Source organism: Ictidomys tridecemlineatus, chromosome 12 (genome assembly GCF_052094955.1).
Source record: "Ictidomys tridecemlineatus isolate mIctTri1 chromosome 12, mIctTri1.hap1, whole genome shotgun sequence".
In the NCBI taxonomy this organism is placed as follows: Eukaryota; Metazoa; Chordata; class Mammalia; order Rodentia; family Sciuridae; genus Ictidomys; species Ictidomys tridecemlineatus.
Genome location: NC_135488.1, coordinates 83,364,138 through 83,388,333, shown reverse-complemented (window position 1 = coordinate 83,388,333; position 24,196 = coordinate 83,364,138). Strand labels below are relative to the sequence as shown.

The following is a 24,196-nucleotide window of genomic DNA, read 5'->3' as shown; positions in this document are numbered from 1 at the left end:
CGGAGAGATCCAGTCTGCGCCAGCCCCGAGGCGCGTGGGCGGGGCTAGCAGGGACCCCCTGCTCACGTCAGAGCCCGCGCTCCTCTGCGGGGCGTGCCTCTCCCTCCCCGTCTCGCGTTGCCGCGCGCCCGGGGGCGGCTCCTGGCGCTCACGCCTTCCGCGCACGCCGGCGCGCCTGCCGATTGGCCCCCCGGGCCAGGGTCCCTGAGGCTGAACGCGCCTCCCCCCGAGATTTCCCGCCAGCCGGAGCCGCGCGGTGGATGCGGAGTCTTTAAGCGATCCGCCCGTAGAACGGTTGGGCCTCGCCTACCGTCGCTATGTCGCGACAAAGCACCTTATACAGCTTCTTCCCCAAGTCTCCAGCGTTGAATAATGCCAACAAGGCTTCTACCAGGGCCTCACGCGAAAGCGGCGGTGCTGCTGCGGCGGCTACCCGGGCCTCCCCTTCCCCTGGCGGGGATGTGGCCCGGAGCGAGGCTGGGCCTGGGCACAGGCCCTTGGGGTCCTCCGCGTCGCCTCCTGAGGCGAAGAACCTCAACGGAAGGCTGCGGAGGTCGGCAGCACCCGCAGTCCCGGCCAGGTAGCGGGGCGGAGGTGGGGCCCTGAGCTCTTGGGAGGCTGGTCGCTGGGGCTCGGGGGTAGGGCGGCTGTGTGGCCTGGTCCGGGACTCGGAGGAGCTGGGCCTACGGAATCTAGAATTCAGGGGTTGCGTTTGTAGCACTTAGGGAGGGTGTAGTTTGTAAACAGCACAGGAGGAGATAAGTCTGCAGGAGGAAAGGTTGGTGGGGAGGCGCGCAGAGTTAAGACTTTGGAGGAAGACTTTGGACCCTTTTCACTAGGCTGGGGGCCGGGGGAGGAAGAGCAGCTGCACGAAGCTCGGGGTTGGGACGAGATGTGGTAGATGGGAGGACGGGGGTGGGGCCGGAGGAGAAAGGCGCTTTGCTCGCCTGGTGCGCGGCGCGGGGGAGGGGAGGAGGGATGCCTGCCAGGAGGTCGGACGCCCGCAGCTGTGAGGCTAGGGCTGCAAAGTATGTAGCGCGAGAAGTTTTCTAGTTCAGAGCGGGAACAGAGACTTGGCGATCCTGGAGATGGTCGAAGTACACCGTTAGGTGTAGATAAGAGCCCCCAACACCTAGACGCCCTAGGGTCTGCTGGCCCTCAGCCGGGAGAGGCGGGGAGTGAGGGGTGGAAGCTGGCTGAGCGCCGGGGGCGTGTCCTGCAGCCCGAGGGGCCTGATTGGGTAGAGTGAGGTTGGGAGGGCGGGGCAGGGTGTGAAGCGCTTCCAGGGCTGGGATCCCGCAGGGTCCTCTCGTAGGTGGACAGCTTATGCACAGACACAAATAAAAATGGCAAGAAGCTGTTCTGGAGCACGTGGAAGTTCGTGTCGAGTGAAAAAGATGTTACTTTAAAAAATAATTAGTTTTGAAGCCCGATTCCATGGGAGGGTAGAGCACCTAATTTCGGAGTTGATGGTGGGCCTTGCTTGGCAAGAATGTGTGGACGCGGCTGTGGGGGAGTCCGCCCGGAGGTGGCCTCTTTGCTTTCTGGGTAGTTCGGTGCTGTACCAGTGCTTGGCTGGTCCTTTATTGGGACGGCGGGCGACATTTTGAAAAGCTCGCTTTTGCTGTATTACAGAGATTGTTAGCCACAAAGTGTAATGGTAGACGCTTGAACGGATGAAGAAATGAAGGCTTAGAAACAATTGAGGATCAGAGAGCTAGTTAGTGGTTCTGCGTATTGATTTCAAATGTTCTGTTTAAGGTGTCCTACAGGAATTCTCAGGTTTTTCAAAGTCTAATACAGCAATATTCTTTTGTGTGGTGGTGGGAGTCGATTCCAGGGCCTCAGTTACCCTCTTTATTTTCGGTACTGGGGATTAAACCCAGGGGCGCTTTACAGCTGAGCTTCATTCCGGTCCTGTTTTAATTAAAAAAAATTTTTTTTTTTGAGACAGAATCTCGCCAATTTGCTGAGGCTGGCCTCCTGCTCTTGCCTCTGAGTCGCCAGGATTACAGGCGTGACCACCAAAAAAAAAGTTTACCCTTTTATTCATTTTTTTAAATATTTGAGCTCTTTAATTTTTATTTATGTATTTGCGGTGCTGGGGCTTGAACTTGGGGTCTTATGCATGCTAGGCAAGCGCTTAAGTGCTCTACCACTTGATCTACAATACCAGCCCAGGATTATCCTCCTAAGTGACCCTTTCCAGCTGTTTAAATATAAGTTGTGGACTGGGGTGTAGGTCAGTGGTAGAGCACTTGCCTAGAGTGCAAGACCTTTGGTGTCATCCCCAGCACCTCAAAAGCAAACCAACCTTATAGTTTGTTAGTAGAATCTACTTGTGGGAAACAGTATCATCCACCATGGCTCTTCATGGGAAAAATGCATGATGTGTTGATTATTCGAGCATGAGTTGATTCCTCTGGCATCCAAACTAAAAGATTACATTTATTGGTTTGTGATTTTTTTTGTGTGTGTGTGCGCCTGCGCTAGGGATTGAACCCACGGGTGCTTGAGCAGTATCCCCAGCCTTTTTAAAAAATTTTGAGACAGGGTCTAGCTTAGTTGCTTAGGGCCATACTAAGTCGCTGAGACTGGCTTTGAACTGCTTCAGCCTTCAGCCTTCCAAGTCACCAGGATTTCAGGCATGCATATCTGCGCTTGGTCATTTATTGTAAATTGTAAATTATTGTAAATTTTACTTTATATACGTGTTGCACAGAATTTATTTATTTTTTGAGGTCTACATTCAAGATTGTATATACTTGATCTCCCATGCTGGAGACAGACTCCAGGAGATGGGTATTTAAAGATTTGCCCTTTATTTCAACAATTATTCATGTACCTACTCTGCCAAGCAAAATATTAGGCATTGTGGATCCTGTATGAAACGGTGAACAGAACAGCGAAGAAACTGACCTGGAACTCAAACAGAGCTCTGTAAAATGAAACCAGAAGGGCAAACAGGGCCAGCCAGATTATGTCTTGGACCAGATGGGAATCTGGCTGTGAAAGAAAACCTTCAAATTATGGGTGGAATGAAGGAAGGAGAACAGAGCTTGGAGAAGATATCAGGGGTCCAATCAATAGGCTGATGAGGTCTGCAAAGACATTTCTATTTGTTCTGAGACTTAGTTGAAAGCTTTAAAATGTTGGGCATCTTTTAATGTTTGTCAAAGTCTTTTTCCATTCTTCCCTCTACCACCTTATCAGTTATGTGTTATGCAGATATCTTCCATCCTGAATGGTCCCTTTAATTTGTGGCATCTTTTGGTGAACTGAAATTGTGGAATATAACGTTGAGTCTTTCCCAGTCTATTTTGTATTTTATTTAGAGACAGGGTCTCACTGAGTTGCTTAGTACCTTGCCTTTGCTGAGGCTGGCTTTGAATTCACTATTCTCCTGTCTCAACCTCCTGAGCCCCTGGGATTATAGGCGTGTGTCACCTGTGCCCATCTGGGCCTGTTTCTTAATACTTTGTTTTTCTGTAGTTTAGCAAGGTCATAATAGCAATATGCAAGCCTTCTGACCCCTTAAATCTGGCTTCTGAGCAAATCTTAGCTAGTTTATTTCTCAGGATCTCAATTCAGTGACAACTATTATGGCTGATGAATGCAAAAAAATCTTTTTTGGAGGGTGGGGTACTGCCACTTGAACCCAGAGGCACTTTACCCACTGAACCATATCCCTAGCCCTTTTAATTCTGAGACAGTCTCACTGAGTTGCTTAGGGCCTCCCGAGTTGCTGAGGCTGGCCTTGAACTTGAGATTTTCCTGTCTCAGCCTCCTGTGTTCTTGGGGTTACAGGTGGATGCCACTGTGCCTGGCACACACAAAAAATCTTTTTGTATGCCTCTGTTCCCATCATAGATCAGATGGGGTATGTCAGAACTGACAAATCTTTTTATTTTAAAGAGTTTTTACAGTAAACTGTCTGTACCAGTTGTAGGTATTTTTCCTGAGAATTTACATAGTTAAAATATTTATAGCAATATATTCCAAATAATATCACACTTATTATATAATGAGAGTAAACTTTAAACCTTTTACAGAAATATTTGGATTTGGACTCAAGATTTAGCAACTTTTTAAAAATTGATTTTAATTATTTTATCTGAAAGTTTACTTGGGCTGGGGATTATAGCTCAGTTGGTTGAGTGCTTGCCTTGTATGAACAAGGCCCTGGGTTTGATCCCCAGCACCACACACACACAAAAAAAAAAAAAAGAAAGAAAGAAAAAAAAAATGAAAGCTTACTCTTTTGGGGGACATGGCATTTTACTTATTTAAGATTGGTTTGGATATATGAAAGCTTTTTTTTGTTGTTGTTATTTGTGTGTGTGTGTGTGTGTGTGTGTGTGTGTGTGTTTACCAGGAGTTGGACCCAGGGGCTCTTAACCACTGAGCTACATCCCCAGCCCTTTTAAAATATTTTATTTAGAGACAGGATCTCACAGAGTTGCTTGGGCCCTTGCTATGTTGCTGGGGCTGGCTGCAAACTATCCTCCTGTCTCAGCCTCCCAAGCCACTAGGATCACAGTGTACACCATCATGCTGGAATATGAAAGCTTAAAAGCTTTTAAAAAATTTTTTTGAGCTGTTAGCTTTTCCCCTTTCCTATCTTTAAAATCCCACGCATACCAAAAACTTTTTAAGATAAATATGACTCTAAAAAAACACTTGTAAAATCACAATGTAATCCTATTTATGTCATAAGATAATTTTAATGTTTTGCATTTCATCTTGGGCTTCGGGATGAATCAAGGTATTTTATAATTACTTGGGGGTTGTGAGTTGACTTTGGCTTTGATATTTTCCACTTGTTTACTTTGCATAGGACTAAGAAGATCCATATTAATACATTCTAGTTAAATGAAAAGAGAAAGATATTAGGATTGGCTGAAAAGGTAGACAGATATTAAACTACAGTAAAATTAACAGAAAACTGATAAAGAGAAAGTTTTAAGAGAGCCAGTTTTATAGTTCTCTGACTTGATAAGATTGTTTGGGCTCTTACAAGTGAGTATATATAGCAGATTTCACTTCCTAGCAAATGCCAACTCTGATCCTATTTTATATTATATTTACATATATCCGTATGCAGTGTTGATAGAAAAATCCAAATATTAGTGGGGAAGCACACACCTGTAATCCCAGCAGCTCAGGAGACTTAGTCAGGAGGCATACCACCCCCACACCCCCACCCCAGAAAGAAGAAAAATCCCAATACTTGCAAATATTAAAATATGTTCCATTTATTTTGGCCTTTTGAAAATCGCACAATAGAGGCTGGGGATGTTGCTGAGGGATAGAGTGTTTGCCTACTATGCTCAAGGCCCTGGGCTTGATCCCCAGCAGAATATACACAGGTATGCACACAGATACATACACACATGTTGATTAAAGAAAAATTTTGAGACATGTTTGAATCTTTAGTTTTATTAAGTTGCTTGATTTCTCTTTTTGGCTTATAACCCACTGTTTCCTAGGCTGGTTTTTTTTTTTTTTTTTGGTACTGGGGCTTCATTAAGTTCCTGAACCTCTGGAGCTGTGGAATTACAGGTGTGTGCCACTTTGCCTGGCCTGAGTCAACTCTTTCGGGAGGTACCGGGAATTAAACTCAGGGGCACTCGGCCCCTTAGCCACATCTCCAGCCCTATTTTGTATTTTATTTAGAGATGGTGTTTCACCAAGTTGCTTTAGTTCCTGGCTTTTGCTAAGGCTGGCTTCGAACTCTTGCTCTTCCTACCTCAGCCTTCTGGGCTGTTGGGATTATAAGTGTGTGCCACTGTGTCAAGCTCTCAGTCACTCTTTTTTATTTTTTAGTCTTGGGTGGACACAATATCTTCATTTTATTTTTATGTGGTGCTGAAGATCCAACTCAGTACTTGTGCATGCTAGGCAAACGTTCTATCTCTGAGCCACAACCCCAGCCCTGAGTCACTCTTAATTGAGGATACAAAGGAATTTTATGAGGAAGGTTTGTCAATCTCACATTTTTGCTCAGGTCATTTAATTTTTTTCAGAAGCTGCTGTGACAATCTTTTTTGCCTTTCATAATAGGCAAAATAGAATTTAAATAGAATTTCACCAGGTTTAGGGCAAACTTGAAGTAAACCAAGATGTACATTCTTGCCAGGTCTGGTGGTCCTATCTCAAAATAAAATAAAAAAGGCTAGGGATGTAGTTCACTGGTAGGGTACATGTGGGTTCAGTCCTCAGTACTGCAAAGAAAAGTATGGTTTTTTGGGGGGGGAGCATGGTAGTCTCAACTCTGGAACTGAGGCTGAGGTGGGAGGCCGATGAGCTGGGAAGGACTTCTAGCCACTAGCCAGGGCAACACAGCAACAACCAAAAATGCAGTTCTTTTATGGTGCTGGGGATCAAACCCAGGGCTCTGTGCTTATCTACCACTGAGGTATCCAGCCCTAAGAAGTGCATTTTTGTCAATCTCTGATGCATTAACTCCATTTCTAACCCTGTAGATATGTGCAAAATGAAATAGCTACTGTCCAGTTGGGTCCCTCTTTGGTCCTTAGTTTACATAAGTAAGTTCAGACAGGGAGGAGGGAGAGAAAGGCTCGTACACATAATCATTTTCAGTTTTAGGGACCAAGAACACTTTGTAAACCTCAGTCCATATTTGGTCTCAGTGCCTAACTCTTAGGTATTTTAAAATTTCAACACACCAAGGGGAGAACTGCCTCCTCCTGGCCTGTGATCAGGTTAAAGCTGCACTGTATACACACCAAAACCTTACTGTAGTTTCCATTTCTAAAGGAATTTAGTTGCCATTAAGTTATGCAGACAGGCTTGAACTAATGACTGTATTTTTTTTTTTTTTTTGCAGGATTGGGGGTACCAGGGATTGAACTTGGGGGCACTCAACCACTTAGCCACATCCCCAGCCCCATTTTGTATTTTATTTTGAGACAAGGTCTTCCTGAGTTGCTTAGGGCCTTGCTAAATTGTTGAGGCTGGCTTTGAACTCATGATCCTCCTGCCTTAGCCTCTTTAGCCCCTAGGATTACAGGCGTGCTTCACTGCTCCCAGCTCCAGTGACTAAACCCTTCCTTCCTTCAGAAAAATATGGCTTCATCAATACACGTTTGAAGCCTGAAATATGCTTCATGTGTTCATTGCCATTTATTTGCTCTGTCTGGCTAATGTTTCAGAAGTTAACTGGCAGGCTTCAGATTCTTTAGCAGTAGAATAAAGTGGTATAGCTTAGGGAAAAAAATTATTTTATAAAACTGCACAAAGAAGCTTGGGAACATAGTATTCCATGTGGCGATAGTAGGTTTTGTTTTTGTTTTCCTTGTTAACTGATATGTTAGGAGGAAACAGAGCTATCGTAGAGTTTTGAATTGTGAAGGCAAAGCTTTCTGTTGAAGATACCCTAAGTGTTGAGACCGGCAATATTCATAAACTTGCACAGGCTCCTGAGAAGGATATAAGCTGAAATCATATATCTGGTCTTATGTCTCTTCTAATTATTCTAGCCTGAAGTTTTCTGTTTCTGTATTTATGTGGCCCCTCCCCCCTTTTTTTCTACTTTGTTTTCTTTGAACTGGGAATTGAGTCCAGAGCTTGGAATGTACTTTCACTGAGTTATACATAATCCCAGCCCTACACTCAAATTTTTGGAGAAATAAATATTGTTTTCATATTTGGGTCTAAATCATGTTGTGTCAACTGTCTGCTTTTCAGAAGTGTGAAAAATTTTGTTTGTAATGTGCTTATTTTAATTTCATAGTTCTTCAATAAAGACCTCCAAGCAGGTCCAGAAAATCTTGATGTTTAATACACTTAGTGATTATCAGCTGTTTGTGGCCTTTCCATTACTGTGGGTCTCTTTTATAAAGTTTCTTACCTAGATTCTTTGCTTTTTTCCTGTTCCTTCCTCTCAAAGAAGAGCCTTCATGGCTAAATCATTGTCATGCCTTACTTACCCCCACCAGCCATCCTGGGGATTGAACCCAGGGCCTCAAACATGATAGGCAAGTGCTCTATCACTGAGGTATATTCCGAACCCACTTCCCCTTTTTTAATTTTGAGACAGGTCTCACCATGTTGTCTGGATTGACCTCTGAACCTCAGCCTCTGATGTAGCTAGGATTATAGGTGTATGCATTATGTCTGGCTGTAAGTTGGCTGTTATGAAGAATGTATGTTTTCTAATTTTGTAGGCTTATATACTCACTGTTTTTGGCACATTGGGCATTTATTGACTTCAGTTTTTCCATAGAACTAGGAGATAGAGGATGGTAGAATGCTAGGTAGCTTCTGGAGTGTTTGGAATACATAGGTGCTTAACTGGAAACAGATTCTAAGCAAAGTCTAATGTTACATAATTAATTAGCTAAAGGTATGTTTTATATTAATGAAGTCTGTCTTTATCCTGCCAATATCATTTTATCAGAACTCTTCTGTAGTTTGCTTTTTTCAGCCAGAGATTGAACACAGGGGTGCATAACCATTGAGAAACATATTCAGATATTTATTTATTTAGTGACAAGATCTCGCTAAGTTGCTGAAGCTGGTTTTGAACTTGTGATCCTCCTGCCTTAGCCTTATTGAGCTGCTGGGATTTTAGGCTTGCACCACTGGGCCTGGCTCTTTCATGGTTTTTGAACTTTGATTCTGAGAAATGGTTTTTCACTTTAATACCAGAATTTTTTGTGTTTGTGTTTGCCTAGAGTTTTGAAACTTTGATTCTGAGAAGTAGTTTCTTACTTCAATACCAGAATTTTTTGTATTTGTCTGTCTTAAAACTTAAAAAAAGCATCATATTAGTTTATTTTACTTTTTATTTGTAGGTAATTGCCTTTGAAGTAATTCAATATTAACTAACTCATGTATTTTCTTTTGGCAACAGTTCTTGTGACTTCTCACCAGGTGATTTGGTTTGGGCCAAGATGGAGGGTTATCCCTGGTGGCCTTGCCTGGTTTACAACCACCCCTTTGATGGAACATTCATCCGCGAGAAAGGGAAATCAGTCCGTGTTCATGTACAGTTTTTTGATGATAGCCCAACAAGGGGCTGGGTTAGCAAAAGGCTATTAAAGCCATATACAGGTAAGAGTCATTGTGGGGATGTGTGCGTGCACATGAGAGAGTTTGTGTTTAGCCAAGATTTTGTTTTGTTTTGACAGTATTTGGGATTAAACCCTGGGTTTTATGCATGCCAGGCAAGCACTCTATCACGGCCTATATTTTTATTTTATTTTGAGACAGGGTATCACTAACTTGCTTTGGCTGGTTTTGAATTTGTAATCCTCCTGCCTCAGCCTCCTAAGTCGCTGGGATTATAGAATGTGCCATCACACCTGGTTTGGGATTTTTATTTCTGTACTTGGATGAGTTACAGCAGTTAAAAGCTTTTAAAGGGAAAATAATCTCATTGAAATTAGTAACCAAAATAGGAAATTCAAACACGAGAAAGGTAAGCTGCACCATCTTGAAGGAACCTATTAAAACAGATAATGTGAACAGGATGTAAGGCATAGATCAGTGACATTTTTTATGACAGAGATGCACACTAGCCTTCAAAATTGTCACCCACGAGCACATCTAGAACCATAACTTTTTCCCAAGGCCAAGCTTTATCGCACGTAAGCAGTCCTGCATAGTTAGCCTTACTTGGTGTACCCTTGGTATATACTGTGCATACAAAATATGATTTCAGAATATTGCCCACTATACAGTAGGGCATGAACAAATCCTTGTCTTTGATCTTCAGACAATTTAATATGTTGTTTAGCTCCATTCTGTAGAATCAGAATGAGGGTAGATTTCCCAGAGATACCTAGGAAACAAAACCTTTGTTCATGTGCTCATCCTACAGAAGGTGGAGGAGACTGAAGATAGCTAAAGATATATACAGAATGGGTGGAGAATAAGGAAATTTTGATTCTTTCTGTCTTCTCTAATTTGTTCTATAAACTTGGCCAGCTGACCAAAGTAAATTATTTCCTGATACTTTACTCATAATTAAATGAGGTTTCTTTAGGAATAGTTTTGAGCTTTTAAAAAAGCCTGTGCTGAATGACTTAAAGAGAGATCAAGAAAATGTTAATATTTATGTTGTCATTATTTTATAAAATTATTCCTGTACATAGTGTTCTTTGCCCTGTGTGTGATGCATGTGATATGTTGTGGCTTGCATGTGATATGTTAGGGATTGAACCCAATATTTTATGTATGGAAGGCAAGCACAGTACCACTGAGTATACCACCAGCCCTGCTCTTTGCCTTTTAAAATTCTCAATTGCTGAGCTGGGGATGTAGCTTGGTTTACCTAGCATGCACAAGGTTCCAGGTCCAAAACCCTAACCCTAGTTTTTTAAAAAAAGATAGCATTGTTTCAGTACATGCATATTAATCACTTGAGAGGCATGGGTGAAAAATAGTTTGCCTTTTTTTGTTGAATTTTTGTCTTAGATTTGTAGAAATTGTATCAAGTGTTCTCTGGAACAATTTTATCTCTAGATAGGTTGGGGGGACTGGAGGGGGTGGTACATGGAGTGCAGCTGCATTAAGCATTTTGGGAAAAGTTAAGATTCACTATCCAGTTTATCTTGCTCATACCTTTAGTGCACCTCTTCTGAAAATTGGGGAAATGAGCTGGGCACAGTAGTGCATGCCTATCATTCCAGCAATTCTAGAGGCTGAGGGAGGAGGACCACAAGTTTGTGGCAAGCCTCAGCAAATTTTGCTATCTCAAAATAAGAAGGGCTAGGGATATAGCTTAGTGGTAAAGTGCCCCTGGGTTCAATTCCTAGTACCAAATAGAAAAAAAAGAGGGCTGGAATTGTGACTCAATGGTATAGCGCTTGCCTAGCATGAGGGTTTGATTCTTGGCATAACATACAAATCAATAAAATTAAAAACTCATCAGCAACTAATAAAAATGAAAAAGGGAGAGAGAGAGATGGAAAATTATAGCTTTAATTTGTTGTAGGTAACACGTAAAAGTTGTTTTGTTCTGTTGAAATACTATGTTTTGGATATGTTTGATTCAGACATTTGAGTTTTTTTTTTTTTTCTTCCCAATAATGATTATAAGAACAGAGACATTTCCATTTCTAGCTGTGTCCCTTGGGAAAGAAATATAATATTATATTTGTGATCCTCTGTACCTAACCTTTTGCTGAGTGGATAGAAGTGTCATTTAATATTACAATGAAACTGGTTTTTGGTGGCACTAGGGATTGAACTCTGGGCCTCATATAAGGCTAGACAAGTGTTCTACCACTGAACCACACCCCAAGCCCTGTGAAATGAATTTTACATGAGAGAAAAACAATTCCTGTTTAGGTGCTGTTTTGGCCACGTGGAAAGATTTTACATTAAAACAGATTTTTTTGGGAGTACCAAGGATTGAACTCAGGGGCATGGGATAAAGTTATCCCAGCCCCCTTTTAAAATTTTTTTTTAGAGACAGGGTCTCACTAAGTTGCTGAGGCTGGCTTTGAACTTGTGGTTTTTGTGCCCGAGTCTCCCGAGCCACTGGAATTAATGCTAAAATATAACTTTGAAAGGTGCATTTTGATATTCTTGTGGGGGAAAATTTTTTTAAATATATTCATAGTGTGAACCGGATTACAGTCCCAAAATGGTAGGCCCTTTACAGTTAATTTGATTATTCATTTATTTTATTTAAATATGTGGGATCTGACTATCTCTGGCTCTCAGACCACATGTACAGGTCTTGCTTTACATAAAGAGGTGTCCCATGCCTATTTAGGGCCTTGGTCTGGTCTTAAAAACATTAGAAGATTGACTTTTAAATGAAAGGTCCTTAGTAACTCAACAGGGTGACTTTAAGGAGGTAAAGTTTGGGATTTCAATTTCATTGGTAGTTTTCTCCTGAAAATTTTCTTCCTGTGAATAATGGGACATTAAAAATTATACTGGATTGTTACCATTCTTTTTTTCTTTTTTAATAGTACTTGGGATTGAACCCAGGGTCTTGTGTATGCTAAGGCAAATGCTTAATCACTAAATCACATCTCAGCCCTTCTTTTGAGACATGGTCTTGCTAATTATACATTTTCCCTGCTGGCCCAGAACTACAGGCCAATTAACTAGGATTAGGGGAGCACGCCACCACACCTAGCTGATTGTTGTCATTCTTGTTCATTTGGGCAAATGTTGTAATTGAGCCAACTGTCCAGTAAATTCTTATTTATAAATACATTTCTTTCTTTTTTTTAATAAATCCATTTTAGGTTCAAAATCAAAGGAGGCCCAGAAGGGAGGCCATTTTTACAGTTCAAAGCCTGAAATACTTAGAGCAATGCAACGTGCAGATGAAGCCTTAAATAAAGACAAGGCTGAGAGGCTTGAATTGGCAGTTTGTGATGAGCCCTCAGAGCCAGAAGAGGAGGAAGAGATGGAGGTAGGATATTACATTTAATTGTTATTTCTGTTAAAAGGGTGATGGGGAAAATGGTAGGGGGAGGGATATATTAATGTGTGATAATTCCTTCTTTGGTACTGGGGATTGATGAACCCAGGGGCCCTTTACCACTGAGCTATCTCTTGGCCTTTTTTTTTTTTTTTTTTTTTTTTTACTTTGAAACAGTTTTGCCAAGTTGCTGAGGCTGGCCTTGAATTTGCCATCCTCTTTCCTCAGCCTCCTAGTTGCTGGGATTATAGGCATGTGATATCATACCCAGTATAGAAGTTACACACATGCATATGCGTGCAGTGTGCACACATAAATACACACATTTCTGTACTTTCTTGGAAAGTTAGATTTTTTAGAATTTCAACTACTAGTGTCCTTTTTTAAAGTCTGCTAGCAGGACAAGGCATATGTTATAAGAGGTAGTATGTTTTGTTAAGTAGAAAGGAACAGTAAGGACATGTTCATAAAATTGGTCATGGAGTCTAGTAGGCTTCTATATGAGGGTGTAGTCATGCCATGGTAATTAAAATTCTCTAGATTTATGCTTTTAGTTCTAATACTTTTTTTGGGGTGGGTACTTTACCACTGAAGTCACATCCCCAACCATGTTTATTTTTTGAGACAGAGTCTCACTAAGTTGCTTAGGGCCTCACTAAGTTTCGGAGGTTGGTTGCAAACTTGAGATCCTCCAGCTTTATTTTATTATTATCATTATTATTTGTATCTTGCATTGGTAAAAGTAGATTTCAAATAACCTTGGAATACAACATTTGTTTCAACTGAATTAAAACTGTTAAAAGAAATGAACAAAGAGAGCAAAAAAAAAAAAAACAAGATCAACATTCCATAGGAAATTAATGAGCTGCATCTCAAAGGAGATTCTAAGTTCAATTTTGTTCTGTTCCTTTTTCTTGTAGTTGAGAAAGGGAATAAGCAAGTTTACATAGTATTTTAATTTTAAGATTGAGCTTAAGGATTACAACATTAATTAGGTTTAGAAATGGATAGTAATTAGAACAGTTAACCCTAATACTACTCTATATATATATAGTGTAAGAGATCTATGGTAGGACAGTGTGCCATGACCAAGTTGATATAGCTGGTTTGTGGAAGAGCAAGCATTAGAACCAGTATAGATTACTAATTGTTTCCTAGCTAGAGAATGCATAAAGTGGTTTTATAAAATGTCTATTTATTAGGAGGAGAGGTGATCCTGAAATAAAGCTGTCAGATAAGAGGAAATTAAAATTATTTTTACAGTCTTGACTATTAATAAGGATATAACTTACTAGTCTGTGGTACATGTTCATGCTAAAGCTTAATTTTTGTTGTATAGGATAGAACTTTCATGACAGCAATCAATCCTGTAGTGTGACACTTGTTTTAATGTTAGGTAAAACTGACATCGATATTCCTTGAGGAAGAAAACAGCTTCTCATTTCTAGAGGTGTATAAAAGTTGCAGCATAATGAGAGATTTCAATGGAACTCAGGCCTTATGTATGCACTCTCCTACTGAGCTACATCCCAGTTCTTTGTTTTTAAATACCTTTCCTTGTTTTGCAGGTAGGTGCAACTTATGCATCAGATAAGAGTGAAGAAGATAATGAAATTGAGAGTGAAGAGGAAGTGAAGCCTAAGATGGAAGGATCTAGGCGAAGTAGCCGTCAAGTAAAAAAAAGGAGGGTCATATCAGACTCTGAGAGTGACATTGGTGGCTCTGATGTGGAATTCAAACCAGATGCTAAGGAGGAAGGAAGCAGTGATGAAATAAGCAGTGGAGTGGGGGATAGCGAGAGTGAAGGCCTGGACAGCCCTGTCAAAGTTGCTCCAAAACGTAAGAGAATGGTGACAGGAAGTAGTGCTTTTAAAAGGAAAAGTTCAAGAAAAGAAATGCCCTCAACCACCAAAAGAGCAGCTGGCATTTTATCAGAAACCAAAAATACTTTGAGTGCTTTCTCTGCTCCTCAAAATTCTGATTCTCAAGCCCATGTTAGTGGAGGGGGTGATAATAGTAGTCGCCCCACTACCTGGTATCATGAAACTTTAGAATGGCTTAAGAAGGAAAAGAGAAGAGATGAGCATAGGAGGCGGCCTGATCACCCCGATTTTGATGCATCCACACTCTATGTGCCCGAAGATTTCCTTAATTCCTGTACTCCTGGTATGAGGAAGTGGTGGCAGATTAAGTCTCAGAACTTTGATCTTGTTATCTTTTATAAGGTGGGGAAGTTTTACGAACTGTATCACATGGATGCTCTTATTGGAGTCAATGAATTGGGACTGGTATTCATGAAAGGCAACTGGGCCCATTCTGGTTTTCCTGAAATTGCATTTGGCCGGTACTCAGATTCCCTGGTACAGAAGGGCTATAAAGTAGCACGGGTGGAACAGACTGAAACTCCTGAGATGATGGAGGCACGATGCCGAAAGATGGCACATATATCTAAGCATGATAGAGTGGTGAAGAGAGAAATTTGTAGGATCATTACTAAGGGTACACAGACCTATAGTGTGCTGGAAGGTGATCCCTCTGAGAACTACAGTAAATATCTTCTTAGCCTCAAAGAAAAAGAGGAAGATTCTTCTGGCCACACTCGCATGTATGGTGTGTGCTTTGTTGATACTTCCCTGGGAAAGTTTTTCATAGGTCAGTTTTCAGATGATCGTCATTGTTCCAGATTTAGGACTCTAGTAGCACACTATCCTCCAGTACAAGTCTTGTTTGAAAAAGGAAATCTCTCAGTGGAGACGAAGACAATTCTAAAGAGTTCATTATCCTCCTCTCTTCAGGAAGGTCTGACACCAGGGTCCCAATTTTGGGATGCAGCTAAAACTTTGAGAACTCTCCTTGAAGAGGGCTATTTTACTGAAAAACTAAATGAGGACAGTGGGGTGATGTTGCCCCAGGTACTTAAAGATATGACCTCAGAGTCTGATTCCATTGGGCTGACACCAGGAGAAAAAAGTGAATTGGCCCTCTCTGCTCTAGGTGGTTGTGTCTTCTACCTCAAAAAATGCCTTATTGATCAGGAGCTTTTATCCATGGCTAATTTCGAAGAATATATTCCCTTGGATTCTGACATGGTCAATACAAGATCTGGTGCTAAATTTACTAAAGCTAATCAACGAATGGTGCTAGATGCAGTGACGTTAAACAACTTGGAGATTTTTGTAAATGGGACAAATGGTTCTACTGAAGGGACCCTGCTAGAAAGAATTGATACTTGCCATACTATTTTTGGTAAACGGCTTCTAAAACAGTGGCTTTGTGCTCCGCTGTGTAGCCCTTTTGCTATCAATGACCGTCTAAATGCCATAGAAGACCTCATCGTCGTGCCTGACAAAATCTCTGAAGTTACAGAGCTTCTAAAGAAGCTGCCAGATCTTGAGAGGCTACTGAGTAAAATTCATAATGTTGGTTCTCCCCTAAAGAGCCAGAACCACCCTGATAGCAGGGCTATAATGTATGAAGAAACTACATATAGCAAAAAAAAGATCATTGATTTTCTTTCTGCACTTGAAGGATTCAAAGTAATGTGTAAAATTATAGGAATTATGGAAGAAGTTGTTGATGATTTTAAGTCCAAAATCCTTAAGCAGGTCGTTACTCTACAGACAAAAAATCCTGAAGGCTGCTTCCCTGATTTGACTTCAGAACTGAATCGATGGGATACAGCCTTTGACCACGAAAAAGCTCGAAAGACTGGACTGATTACTCCCAAAGCAGGATTTGACTCTGATTATGACCAAGCGCTTGCCGACATACGAGAAAATGAGCAGAGCCTCTTAGAATACTTAGAGAAACAGCGCAATCGAATAGGCTGTAGGACCATAGTATATTGGGGGATTGGTAGGAACCGTTACCAGTTGGAAATTCCAGAGAATTTTACCACCCATAATTTGCCAGAAGAATATGAGCTGAAATCTACCAAGAAGGGCTGTAAACGATACTGGACCAAAACTATTGAGAAGAAGTTGGCCAATCTGATAAATGCTGAAGAACGCAGAGATATATCGTTGAAGGACTGCATGCGGCGACTGTTCTATAATTTTGATAAAAATTACAAGGACTGGCAGTCTGCTGTAGAGTGCATTGCAGTATTGGGTAAGACTTTGAATAAGTTTGTTGCTCAGACTTGGTTAGTAATGCTGTGTCCTAGTTGTGTATCCCACAGTCTAATTAACAAGGTATGTATGTATCCACATGCGTATTTTTGCCTCACTAGGCAACGTGACAAGGTTGCCCACAGCGATTTAACCCAAAGCTTCCCCTTTTCTCTTTAACCAATTACCTTGCTTTCTTTACTGCATTTTTATGAGTTCTGGGGATGACCAGAGCCTTATATATGCATTCTACCCAGATTTTTAAAAGCCGTGTTTTGGGTGGGCGTGGTGGTACCTGCTTGCTGTAATCCCGTGTGACTCTGTGAAGCTGAGGCAGGATGATTTCAAGTTTAAGACCAGCCTCAGCAATTTAGTGGAACCCTGTCTCAAAAAATAAAAAAATTAATTAGAACGGTGCAGGATGGTAAAGGACTCCTGGGTTCAATCCCCAGTACAAAAAAAAGCCCTGATTTGTGTACTTTCATGAGCAATGAATGTGTCTAGAGATTTTTTTTCCTCATATTTTAGGTTTATAGTTTTCTTTTTTAAAAAAATTTGCTTAAAAACAGCAACCATAGTTTTCCCAGATTGTGTGTGTGTTATGTACGTATGATGTATGTATGTATGTATGTATGGGGTGGGGTGGAAAGCTCCATCCCAGGACCTTAAGCATGCACTCTGTTACTGAACTACATCCCACACAACACACAAAACTGTTGTATCCAATGGTACAGAATAAGTAGCATCCTTCTGTTGTAGTATACTGCACTTGGTAATCAGGTAATTTAAAAATCGTTAGTACAGGTGTTTAAAATTGGTCAATTGATCTAGCTACCAAGATTGAATATCTAATATACCAACTTTCAGAACATTGTGCTTCCCCAAAAAATGTTAGCCCCAGGATTACATCGCCTCTTCACAGTCTTCTGGTATAGATGTTAGAGCTTAACTCTCTTGAAGGGAAAAATTAGAAATATTCATTAAAGTGTTATAAAACATTACCATTTCCACTCAGTGAAATGCATTTCTGATGACTTTTCAAAGAAGCTGGGTTTGTGCTATCCAGTGGAGGTCTGAGTTTACCTGTCAAGATCTTCACTCCCCCTAAATGAAGTCTCACTTTTATTTCTTTGACAGATGTCTTAATATGTCTGGCTAACTATAGTCAAGGTGGTGATGGTCCTATGTGTCGCCCAGTGATTCTGTTACCAGGAGAAGACACTCTCCCTTTCTTAGAGCTTAAAGGTTCACGACATCCCTGCATTACGAAGACTTTTTTTGGAGATGATTTTATTCCTAATGACATTCTAATAGGCTGTGAGGAAGAAGAGAAAGAAAATGGCAAAGCTTATTGTGTGCTTGTTACTGGACCGAATATGGGGGGCAAGTCTACACTCATAAGACAGGTAACTTATTCTTATATATCAGAAAGTGCCTGGGGTTGTAACTCAGTTGTGTGTTTCCTGGGTTCAACCTTAAGCACCAAATAAGACCGAGGTAGGTTTCAGGTCATGAGGCTCTTTGACTTGGTTGAATAGGATTATGAACGCTTGAAATACTGCAGGTTACATTCCTCTATTTGTTCTTGGTGCTGGTGATTGAACCCAAGGTCTTGTACACACTTAAGTGCATGCATTGCCAGTGCCCACCTTTTGGTAGGAATCCTTGTAAAAGACCCATGACTACTGGGAACTGCTTTTTAGGGAAGGCATGATGGCCTTTTTGATTCTCTAGATGTCAGGGGTTGGCCAGCAACCAAGCATTGTTTTTACATTTTAAAAGGTTGTAAAGGAAAAATAGTTTGCTGACTGTCAGAGGCTTAACAGTATGTAGTTTTCAGCTTTTTGAAAAAAATCCTGAGAACCCCAAAAAATGGCTACAGAAAATATAGGGGTTGCATTTGACTGAAGGAGATTCTTTTGATCCAGGATTGGTTCAGCTGGTTCAGCATCAGTGGTCTTGAGGAGCTCCTAGAAGGTTGGGATTCACTAGTGTAGTGGGATTAGTATGTAGGCCAGAGGTCCTCAGCATGTTGACACTCCCTAATCCTCAATTATCATAAATGGAGGTATTATAGGATTGTGAAGCTAGACTCAGATTCTTAATAAAGGTAATGTATAGGTTCTTGTTAATATTAATTATTGAAACTTCAACACCTTTACCTTCCATGTTCACAGGCTGGCCTGTTAGCTGTAATGGCCCAGATGGGTTGTTATGTACCTGCTGAAGTTTGTAGGCTCACACCAGTTGACAGAGTGTTTACTAGACTTGGTGCCTCAGATAGAATAATGTCAGGTGAGTTGGTTCCCTTTAGCCCCCACAAGCTTTAAAAGAAATGTTTTTCTTTTTTGTGTTATACAAAGCAGATTGCTTCAGACATTAACATTACTTAGGTTCTAAGGATTTCATAGTTTCTTAGGATGTAATCTTTTAAATCATTAAATAGCTTGTGGTAGGTTTGGATACGCTATACAGAGTGAATCTGCTATTAATAAGATTCTTAAAATAATTATCCCTTTGTGATACGATTCTTTTTTCTAGGTGAAAGTACATTTTTTGTTGAATTAAGTGAAACTGCCAGCATACTTACACATGCAACAGCCCATTCCCTTGTGCTTATGGATGAATTAGGTAAGATGTAAAAAAAAGAAGTTTGCATTCAAAATAACTACTTCTCTAGATTATATGAAGGACATCCCTTACATTGCAAGAGATTTTTGATTCCCTGTTAATAAAGGCTTTAGATTTCTCAGCTTTATTAAAATTATGAGAATACTTTTCACTAATAGGAAGTACTCTTAAATTCTATTCCCCAAGGGCTGTTCTTACTGGGCCTCTCCCCTGTAGTATTCCTTTGTAATTAAAAAGGCAGTTTATAACATGTAGTTTATATCTTCACAGGAAGAGGTACTGCAACATTTGATGGGACAGCAATAGCAAATGCAGTTGTTAAAGAACTTGCTGAGACGATAAAGTGTCGTACATTGTTTTCTACCCACTATCATTCATTGGTAGAAGAATATTCTAAAAATGTTGCTGTGCGCCTAGGACATATGGTATGTGCAAACTGTTTTATTAAAAAATTATTCACTTTTTTGAGGATATCAACTGACATTTCAATTGCTAACACATAACATAGCTGATAAAATATTTTTCTTTAAGGCATGCATGGTAGAAAATGAGTGTGAAGACCCAAGCCAGGAGACTATTACCTTCCTCTATAAATTCATTAAGGGAGCTTGTCCTAAGAGCTATGGCTTTAATGCAGCAAGGCTTGCTAATCTTCCAGAGGAAGTCATTCAAAAGGGACATAGAAAAGCAAGAGAATTTGAGAGGATGAATCAGTCACTACGACTATTTCGGTAATTATATTTAGATCCACAACTAGCCTTTTCTTTTAAAAATGGTAAAGAGGGAGGGATGATGCACTGTGACAAAGTAAAAAAAAAACAAAAACAAAAAACCTCTCTTATTTTTATTTTAAGGGAAGTTTGCCTGGCTAGTGAAAGGTCGACTCTAGATGCTGAAGCTGTCCATAAGTTGCTGAGTTTGATTAAAGAGTTATAGACTACATTGGAAGCTTTGACTTGACAAAGGTGGTAAATTCAGACAACATTATGATCTAATAAACTTTATTTTTTAAAAATGACCATTTTTCCATTTTCTTTCTAGGAAATTAAACCCTTTTAATTCTTACCTACCTTCTACATAATGGTTATTGAATACTCCACAATATATTAAGTCTAGATGTTATGGTACATGCATACACTTTCAGGCTGTTTATACCCACTGTCACCAATACACATAAATGGGGGAGGGGGAGCTATGAAACTGTATAGGGCTGTATATATATATATACTGGTCTCAGCTTAATGCAGGAAATTGTTTTAATTTCCAGCAGTTTTGTCTAAACTGTTCAAAAAAAAACTATGAACAGAGTTCAAATACAGGACTGTTTTGAAGAGACTTTCTAAAGTGTACTTTAAAACATAGTAGTTTTTACCTTTCACAAAACTGAGTTACAAGAATACTTTTTGTTTTACAGTGCATCCCTTCCTAGGAAGTCTCAATAAAACACTCACTTTTTCTAGGGGTGATTTTGAATGCTGCACAGGGAAGGGAAGGAAATAATAGTCTTAACTTTTCTTAAAGGATACCAGAAACATTGCTGGATATAATTTAAGATTAGTGTTTTCTCTTTCATAGAAAGAACGTACATACTGGGACATGAGTACAGTTTACAGCAAGTCTAGGTGTGCTAACAAAACAGGGCACATTCAAGTACAATAAGATTTTGCTTGAAATTAAAAACAAACTACATGAGATTAAAGCATTAAAATCATATTTCTCAATCTGAATACATGTTAAAAAAAATCAAAAGAAACGCAGAAGTGCTAGCTCACATTTTTACCATATTACAAAAGCAATTGGTACCCATGTCCATAAAGGCAGCAACAAAGCTGCTTGTCTATTGAAGATTACTACTGCAAATTGGACTGCATTCAATGCTAGTTGTAAAAACACCAGCTTTTCAGAAGTTGGTATCTGTACAAAATTGCAGCTTATTTTCTTCACTTCTGTCCCTTCAAAAGTCTTTTACACAGTAATGCTAAAACACCCAGCTTTGAGATCCTGAGTCAATATATTGCCACTTTCTTTTTGGTAGCTTGAGCTTCATAGTGTCAACTGACCTTGTGTATCCATTTTTAATACAGTCTCTTCCTGTAGCATGGGCAAATATTTTAAATCTTCTTCCAAAACAAAACAAAAAAAGTTTTTAAGTTATGGTGTTAGAATGGCAGGACTTTTTCTTTAGGGAAGGAATTCAGTTGTGCTGCAATGTATTAGATTCTATAGGTGGAGCAGAGTCATATAATGTATCTGTATCGTGTGTAGGTTCACCAGCTAATGTACAAGGATTAGACAGTGTTCCAGCACCACAGTCACAGAAAAACCTAAAGCAAAATGAAAACCCAAAAATTAGGAAAGTGAGGGTAAAATAATCGGGTAACATAGCAATAAGTGTGCTACGTACCTATCATGTCTAATAAACTCTACATCATGTCCCTGATGGCACTTCTTAATGCAGTTCACACATATGGCATTTCGATCTGTGGTGTTACAAGTGTGACATCTAAAAAGCAAAACCTTACGTTATTCTTCTTGAACATGGCATTAATACAAAACATTGCATGTGCGGGGTGGGGTGTCACCATTCATCTTTGGATTGATTCTAAGAGGGCCAAATCAAGATTTTATGGTTATAAGTCAGACTGAAGTTTTATTTTTTTTAAACTTCAGTGGAATTGGTGATTCTAAAACAAGTCTTTCTGGGCTGAATCAATTTTGGGAAAAGGTACTTCAACTTGTTACTGGGATCTATCACTTAATGATATTTTAAAGAAAAATGCTATAATACTGCATTTTTCCTGTTATAGTCTTTGATTATAGAATTCAATGTGGACAACAAAAGCTTTTTTAAGTTATATCCTCTTTCCATTGGCAAGTAGCCAAAAATGCTAGGCACTGCCAATTTTGAAATGGAAATTGCTATCTTCCCTTTTTCTGATTCACAAATAACTTAGAAATATACCTGTAGAAATCATGCATGGGATAGCTGGTATAACTTGATATTTTATATAAACACTGGCCTCTACTAACAGCCTTTTCTATGGCGTCTTGATTGTTCATTATTTTGTTATCTGTAATAAAAGAAAAAAGGAGTAAAAAATCTAGAGGATTAAGATGATTTTAAACAAAGCTAGCCATGATGTAATTAGAAATCTGCTTATAAATGGATTTTCCATGTGTAAGATATTCCAACCCAGGAATAAAGAACTATTTTGTTTCAAATTGTTCTCTTTTAAATTTTTGCTAAATTGGGAGAGTGACAAAAGAAAGTTAAATAAAGGCTTCTGATCATCTTTATATGGCATATCATAGGCATAATAGACTCCAACATACCTTTCATTGTCACATTTACACCAGATGCTAAAAATAAGCCTCCAAATCGGTTGTTAAAAATCTGATTGCCTTCTAATGTTGCAGTTGCATGGTTTGTAATTTCAATACCTAAAGTAAAATTTATAAACAAGTGGATACATAATCACTTTTTTCGTCTAAAGGATAAAATGCAAACATTTTAACTTGAATCACTGACAGTAACATTCACTTTACTGCTGACAGTCAACTAACTATCCAGCATTTGTTTGTGTGTGGTAGAGGGGGAACTGAACCTCAGGCCTTGCACATGCTAGGTGAGTGCTCTGAGCTACATCCTCCAAAAGAGCACTCTCAAACTTAATTAAACTGCTAGGAGGGAATAGGGCCCATAAGTGTGTTTAGGTAGGTAGTTTACATATTGAAGAGAAAATAGCTACATGGTTATTTTAAATAATTAAAGTAACTTTCACTGGCAACTTGTAGGTCTACTCCAAGCATATTTCATATATATTTTTAAGAGTGTTTGATGTGAGAGACCTTAAATTTTTGTATTCCTAATAACAGTATGCGCCATTATTAGGAATACAAAATAATAATAGTCTATTATGAAATTAATATTTCATTATTACTATGCAACAGTGAGTGCATAGAGTTGAAGAATTCAGAACTTGGACTAGATTCCTAAGTTATTCACAAGCATTCAGGTACTTGAGTGCATACATTGCACATTATTTGATAATAACAGAACATACCAAAAAAATTTAAGACACTATATAATTATAAAGAAGCTACAGGTTAACAAAAGAGAATACAAACCTGCAGCAAATCCATCAAATATTCTGTTTTTCCTTAAGACTGGATGACTATTAGTGCTGATGAGAACACCTGCTTGAGCATTCCTGAAAATATCATTTTCTTCAAGGAGACCTATAATAAAATATTTCCTCAGATTAAGGCTAATGCATATAACATTTTAACTAGCCTCTCTGGTGGTATTTAGGGTTTCTTTTTTTCAGTCAAAATATTTTTTGTAACTCAGGTATGTAAGGTAAAACTTAAACCAAAATTTGCTTAAAATAACATGTAATGTCAGAACTTTCAGTTTTGACAATAGGGGTTATACTTAAGTTTATTCACTACTTCATCCCCAGTGTCTGGTATGTAAGTTGATTTCCAGTACTGCTGAATAAATTAATTTGAAATATTTCTAGAAACTGTGCTGTTTTTATATTTTAATTATCAAGACCTCACTTCTGTTCTTTATTACTATATTCATCCCCTGGTGAGTTTCCTTTAATTCTATTGTCATCTGTTGCAGTTTGCAGTCACTCTTATAGCTCTTCCAACTTATAAAACTACCTATCAGTTTAGTTCAGGTTCTCATTATTTCTTGCCTAGGATATTCTAATTCTCTGCTTCTAATCTTGCATATTTGTGTTACGGCCTTCTCAAGTACTATTACTAAGATGAAGTCCAAACTTCACATAGAAAACCTCTCATGATGTGGGCTTTGTCTCTTCAGCCTCAACTTTGAGTACCTCTAGATTTAACTAAACCATTTGTTTCCTTTAGACTTTGTTTACAATGTGCCACTCTAATTTTTATGGATGCTGTTGTCCTCTCTGTGGTCACCATTTCTATCACAGTGGTTGGTACAGAAATGTTCAATCATTATTTGCAGAAAAAGTGCAATAATTACACTGGAATGACCAACCCTGTCTGCCCCCTCCCC

General features: G+C 39.5%; 2 protein-coding genes across 6 annotated transcripts in view; one reads left to right on the top strand and one right to left on the bottom strand.

The window, feature by feature from the left end:
- Positions 1 to 124: 124 nt before the first annotated feature.
- Msh6 (mutS homolog 6) lies at positions 125 to 20,170 on the top strand. Of its 3 annotated transcripts, none has more exons than XM_013358255.4 (10): positions 125 to 553; positions 8,879 to 9,078; positions 12,234 to 12,403; positions 13,981 to 16,522; positions 17,659 to 17,927; positions 18,699 to 18,816; positions 19,063 to 19,152; positions 19,423 to 19,577; positions 19,684 to 19,883; positions 20,007 to 20,170. In XM_013358255.4, exons 1-10 carry the CDS (start codon positions 318 to 320, stop codon positions 20,086 to 20,088), a joined length of 4,062 nt encoding a protein of 1,353 aa, XP_013213709.1. In that variant the 5' UTR covers positions 125 to 317; the 3' UTR covers positions 20,089 to 20,170. The 3 variants fall into 3 exon arrangements, with proteins under 3 accessions (XP_013213709.1, XP_077885367.1, XP_005324537.1); XM_078029241.1 differs by having other exon boundaries at positions 125 to 569; XM_005324480.5 differs by having other exon boundaries at positions 125 to 580.
- Fbxo11 (F-box protein 11) overlaps positions 20,137 to 24,196 on the bottom strand; it is an 87,122-nt gene continuing 83,062 nt past the window's right edge. For all 3 annotated transcript variants that reach the window (XM_078029243.1, XM_078029242.1, XM_005324484.4), the window contains exons 19-23: positions 23,281 to 23,391; positions 22,486 to 22,593; positions 22,115 to 22,223; positions 21,557 to 21,655; positions 20,137 to 21,476 (exon numbers count right to left, since the gene is read on the bottom strand). In XM_078029243.1, coding sequence (XP_077885369.1) covers positions 21,347 to 21,476; positions 21,557 to 21,655; positions 22,115 to 22,223; positions 22,486 to 22,593; positions 23,281 to 23,391 — 557 coding nt within the window. In that variant the 3' untranslated portion in view covers positions 20,137 to 21,346. The remainder of the gene's footprint in view (positions 21,477 to 21,556; positions 21,656 to 22,114; positions 22,224 to 22,485; positions 22,594 to 23,280; positions 23,392 to 24,196) is intronic.